The sequence below is a fragment of the Dermacentor silvarum genome, chromosome 2, assembly GCF_013339745.2.
Source record: "Dermacentor silvarum isolate Dsil-2018 chromosome 2, BIME_Dsil_1.4, whole genome shotgun sequence".
NCBI classification, from domain to species: domain Eukaryota; kingdom Metazoa; phylum Arthropoda; class Arachnida; order Ixodida; family Ixodidae; genus Dermacentor; species Dermacentor silvarum.
The window spans coordinates 163,061,316-163,067,315 of NC_051155.1; the positions used below are offsets into that span (position 1 = coordinate 163,061,316).

Sequence of the window (6,000 nt, forward strand, 5' to 3'; positions counted from 1 at the left end):
CATTCTTACGCGGTTATGCTTGTTGTTTAAAAACGCTCATAAATTTGATTTCTTTATCAATAACGATTCGCGATTAAAATGACCAGCCAAAAGACGTCTAGCAGGTCGCGTAGGACCTGCCTACACGCTAATGCTCGCGTGGGCACCGATGTATGTATGTATGTATGTATGTATGTATGTATGTATGTATGTATGTATGTATGTATGTATGTATGTATGTATGTATGTATGTATGTATGTATGTATGTATGTATGTATGTATGTATGTATGTATGTATGTATGTATGTATGTATGTATGTATGTATGTGTGTATGTATGTATGTATGTATGTATGTATGTATGTATGTATGTATGTATGTATGTATGTATGTATGTATGTATGTATGTATGTATGTATGTATGTATGTCGTACAATGTTTCGGCGTGGGTGCGTTTCAAGTGTGCTCTCCGGAGCTAACACCTCTGAGAAAAGCGTGCCATATGGTACACCAGAGTTTGGGCGGTGTCATGGCGTGCACTCCCACTTGCTCTTGCCCCCGAATGTCAAGAAGAGTGTTACAGAATCAATTATTCCGTCTGCTGCGAACTACGATGACGTAATCAAAATAGCCATGTTAATCGTTAGTGTGCCGCCATAGAATTTTGGGACGGAACAATTATGGTTTCTTCCGTCTCCATGGTTACCGCTGCGGCCAACTGTGCGTCACGTTGACGTCAACAGTGGAGGCACTAATGACGGCCCAGCTTCTGTGATTCGCCATCGCTCGCGGGCCGCGCCTGCTCCCTATTGGTCCATGTGCTCTGCAACCCCAAGACTATAGGTAGTAGAGGGAAAGGGCTTATGGGCGGTATCTCGGGCAGACGAAGCAAAATGCGAACAAGGCCTAAGCCTTAAACTTTCTCTTCGCGTTTATCTCAGTTTAGTCATTGACTCCTGCCATCCTTTTTCTTATTTTCTGCCGAAAGAGCGCCCTGTGATGCTGCTGTTAAAGAAAACAAAGCTTAAGAATTACAGTTATGCTAAAGAAGAAGCCGTAAGCCGTAGACCGCGTTGCGAGGCATAGACGGGACTCTGTACAACCACCAAGGAAGCACTTAATGAATGAAGCTGTTCGTGACGCATCAGTGCTTTTAATTATTCTTAATTACGGTTTTAACTCGGAGATCCGAGCAGTGCATTCTTTTATCTTTTCGATACGTCTGGGCGTGCTGCCCTTTTGCCTCTTCAAGCCGTGGCCCTAAGTATGATATCGCAAATTAGAATTTCAGCTGCAGGGGACAGGAACCCTGGACTTATCTCGACATCCATGCAAAAAATTATCGCCTGCTGCTCTTTGATGGGGAGACTTTTGTGATGATATAGCTTTTACCGGAACATCCAGGACGCCCGGAAACCAACTGTTTATTTTGAAAAAGAATAAAAGAATAGTGCCACTTATTTGAGCAACACAATCTATCGTTATATAAACCTCATCATAGACCAGTGGAACCGACAGCTAGTATGATATGCACTCTAATACGAACGACAAAACCACCATTCCAGTGACGCCATTGTAAGCTGACGGCGAACTTCTAAAGTTGGGCGACGTATTTCAGTGCGTTTCGACACAGTGCGATCGTCACCCGCTACGAAGTGTCGAAACTCTGACTTGACGTTACATGCGACATTATATTGTGAGGTTGGGCGACCCAGCGATTCTATCGTCCTAATTGGCAGTGCCCTGGATATATTCAATGGGAGCACGAATCCGAGATGCCCTTGCAAACGTTCCACCGAGCTTTCTGAGGGAAACGGGGGATGCTGCCTAATGCGCCAACTTACGGCTAAGGTTTAGGCTTATGTATAACATCAAGACGACATAAAAAGTATAAAGGTTTATAGCGTAGTTTTGCAAAGCGTAGTTTTGCCAAAGACCGACTCGTAATTTTGTGAATTATTAGAAATATATAGCAGGCGCTGACATTCAGAATGTCCTTTAGCCCCCTTCTAATTACGGCAGTCCGCTTTCAACAACGGAGGCGATGGTCAGCAGGCGCACTAATCTGTACAACTCACGCGTATGTGAAATAAGTATTGTAGAGATCCAATGCCAAGAAATACTTTAGCAGAGGCAGCTGTCCCGACAACATATAATACAAAGATGACGACGACGGCACGGTGACGACTATAGCAATGACGTAGGTAATGATGGTGACGATATCTCCGAAGACAACGCGATGAATCATATGCAATTTACTACCCGGTCGGCATTTGTCAGGACAAAGAGGGCGTTCTCCGCAGGGCGACTTACTCTAGGCCAATGAAATTATAATGGTCAATAAACAAGATGACGTTACTGCGACAGACGTCCCGAAAGCTATAGCAGACATACCTCTAGACGTTATGGCCGTATAAGTTCACTTTGCCGCCTACGATGTAAATTCAATGTTGGGGCCTTGTAGCAATGGGTAATTGCTTGCTTCGCAAGAAAGTGCGCTGCTTGTGCGCTTAAGAACTGTAGTTAGAGGCTATATAATTGCAGAACGGCGTGGAAAGCAAAGTAGCGGTTGGTAAAGCACGCGACACTCGTGACACAGATATACCTTCAGCACCCATGGCGTAGCATGTGACTCCTCCTGAAGAGAGCCTCTTTCGTCGAAAAAGGAGTGTGGCGACTTGAGCAATCCCACCCCTTGCGCGAGTACGACACACGTCAAGTACGACTTCAGCCTTGATACTGCGGAAAAGAAGTTGCTACCAAGACACGATTCTCAGATAAGGAAGTCAGTGTGCCCAATCTTTCAAATGTCTGATCTGCTGCATCTCAGCGGCATCAAGGCCACTAGCTTCCGCAACTATCCTATGCGGCATCGTCGGCCGTCAAGCTTTCGGCACTAACATCTGTCTCAGACGGGGAACACTGCGGATGGACATCTGCAGAAGCTTACTTCTTGAAGGAACCTATAGATGCAGCAAGACCAGCGAAAATGGCTGCCCCATCGAAGCCTCACACATAGATCTGGAAGGCCAAATTTTCAATCTCCTACAACCACGGATGTAAAACGACGACGCGGTGATTCGCTGCAGGGACGCCTGGCACTGAAGTTCAGGCTTAGCTGCGCCGCAAGACACGGGCTGAGTATACGGGTGTGGTGACCGTTGGAGGCAGAGACGAAACTGTCCTTACTGGCTTGTTGACATATGTCTGCCCGCATAACAGTCTCGCATTTACAGGGACTAATCGCAGTTAAAACCAAGTCGCCGTCCTGTCATGACAATTCTGGCAGGAGAATCCTTGTTAGAAGCCGTTGGTCGCTTCGGAAAACCGAAGGCTGTTTAGATCGAAAAGAACTATCTGACGAATCTTATTCAACCAATTGACAAGACTGCGGCGTACATTAGTACAGACAGCGCACGTCGGTAGACGATTGTGTAAATCCTCAGCAAGCTAGCACAGCAGGCGCAGGGGCCACAAGACATTACTATTACTGTTCACTCGTCGCACGAGTAAGCCTGGCCAATGACCACAAAAGCCTACCTACTCTGGCAGTAAGCCGTGCCACTTGGGCCAAGTCTAGAGCTAACGAGCTGTCCTCCTCCACGTGGACAGCTTCTGAGTCTGGATTAAGCGGAGGCAAATCAAAATGAGACTTAGGATTTCTTTTGTGTGGCTAAGAATGAAGATAATGGTCTATGCCGAGCTTACGGTGTGGATTTGCTGGATCATCCTTTATAGTTCTAGCTCCGTTTCTCAAGAACTGCGGTGGCGTCTAATAGGCGGCTTAGTTTTTTTTTTCTCTTTTTTTGTAGAACGTATCCGGCGTGACCCTCGTTTTAGGTCCCTGTGCTTTCAATAGAAGGCTTCAGACGGGGGGAAATTAAATACAATACGGCCGCATGGACACGCAGCATGGAAGCAGACACTGGTGGACAGTATTATCCTCGTTCGGGGGCTCAGTTTGTGGCTTACGCAACATCGTTACAAAGGTGCGCATCTTTTTTTCTTGTCCCACTTTTCCTTACGTTACAGTTCTCCTGCTGCGAAAAAATCGAACTGGCTCTTGCGCCCAATGTGTACGAAGCGCAGATATACTTTCACGAAGATGGTAAACAGAAACACAAGCGCCGGATCAAGCCTATGTAGAGAACTGCGCTGTACACATGGCCTAATTTGTGGCAAAAATACCAACATGCATCCGCGTTTCGCATGCAGTAAAGAATACTAATGTTTTTCATGTCGTTACGTCCGACGGAATTGCCTGCAGGAATGTAGGTTTCGCTATAGACATGTGCCCGTTATGCTTCACCACTTTTTACCCGTCATGGTGGCTCAGTGGCTGCGGCGTCCTGCTGGTGAACACGAGGTACCGAGTTCGATTCCCTGCCGCGGCGGCCACATTGAAAACGGGGGCGAAACTCGAAAACACTCGTATATACTATTCTTTGAGTGAACGTTAAAGAACCCCGATGCCGTCGAGTCTAATCCGGAGCGTTCCACAATATGGCGTCTGTCATGGCCCGGCCCGTGCCACTTTGGGACGTTAAACGTCGTAACTTAATCGCTAGTTCTCGGCAGCACACGCGTGGAAAGGACCCGCACACGCGATACTTAGCAGTTCTGTTGAGAACATAAGGCACGACTCGTACCATTGCTCTCGCTGCAGTCACCGACTTGCAATGCGATGAGGCTCGTTCCCCAGTTTTACGACGTTTATTGTCGTTGTTGTCTATAAGCTATCGACGGCATGAACTATAAGCGCGCCTTTTGCTAAAGAGCGCCACTTGCGTCGCGTGTTCTGCATCCATTTACAGCAACGAACACGCTGCGTCAACTCGGTTGCATTTTACTAGCGTATCGCTGCGCGAAACGTTCAGCCTCTCGCAGCACCTTTCTCCAGAAAAGCAGGAAAATAACGTGAGCCAGTATATAAAGGGTGCCTACAAGAAATAGCCACAAGTAGTTTTTCCCGACATCAGAAATATGTCAAACCGCCGCGAAAGCTGCAGCATGTTTGAATTATGGCAAGTGGCCACAGGCGGCCGAGACCTATCTACTATATAAGCAGCAATACGCCTTCCTTCCACATCAAAACGGCAATCGACTCTGCTCACAGCAAGATGAAGTGAAAGCTAGAGGTTTTTTTTTTTTACTTTTCTTCAATATTAAGACACGCAGATATTGAATTTTCGCCAAGAACGACGCGCTTCCCTTCCCAACCGTCAGCGCCGCCTTATCGGCCACCTCCAGTCGTCACCTCTCGACCTCCTCTGTCGCGGCTGTAGAGTATCTCATTACGACCTCCGGATTCGCAGACGGGACCCGCATCCCCATCGGCATCCGGATCGACGCCGCCGCCTCGAAACGCTCGCGTGGGAGAAGAGACTCACCCATTGTCGTCGTGCAGTCAAGCGTCCCGTCCGAGGATCGACGTGGGGAAAACTTCCCGCCGAGGGCCTCCTTATATCGGACCGCGGGACGGCCCGCCCGCCCGCGCGCCCGTCACGTGGCCCGTTGACGTCACGCGATCCCTCCTTCCTGACCCACTGCGCCACTCGAGGCTCGAGACCCGCGTGCCCTCCCTCCTCTCTCTCGGTCTCTCCCCATCTTCCCGATCCTCCCGGCCCGTCCCGGACCGCGGCACCGCCGGCGACGACTCCGTGATACTGCCGTGCTCCCACGCAGTCCGAGAGGAAGTGGGCTCAACATCCAACTCCTCCCTCTCCCCGTTTTATACTGCCTCCTTCCATCTCTCTTTCTCTCTCTGTCTCATTCGTTGTGTCACGGACGTCGGTTGTTTTGACGTAGAATTTCCGCGCGGGTACGGGATAAAATGCCCGAGAGCAAATAAACAACTCGAGGAATCGTTACACGCGCGCTCGATTCTTTCAAAAGAAGCATCCCTAAAAACTTTTGTCATCTCAGAGTCCCGTTGCGCAAAAACGGCTAAATGTTGCAATGAGCGATGTGCACTGAATAGTGATTTACATAACATGCGCGCGCAGCGATCAGTCAAGCTGT

The 6,000-nt window shown here is 48.5% G+C and overlaps 1 protein-coding gene across 1 annotated transcript in view; it reads right to left on the minus strand.

Moving 5' to 3' along the window:
- Positions 1-5,518, minus strand: part of LOC125943671 (uncharacterized) — a 41,124-nt gene extending 35,606 nt beyond the window's left edge. The window contains exon 1 of the mRNA XM_049663122.1: positions 5,370-5,518. Coding sequence (XP_049519079.1) covers positions 5,370-5,373 — 4 coding nt within the window. The 5' untranslated portion in view covers positions 5,374-5,518. The remainder of the gene's footprint in view (positions 1-5,369) is intronic.
- Positions 5,519-6,000: the final 482 nt, after the last annotated feature.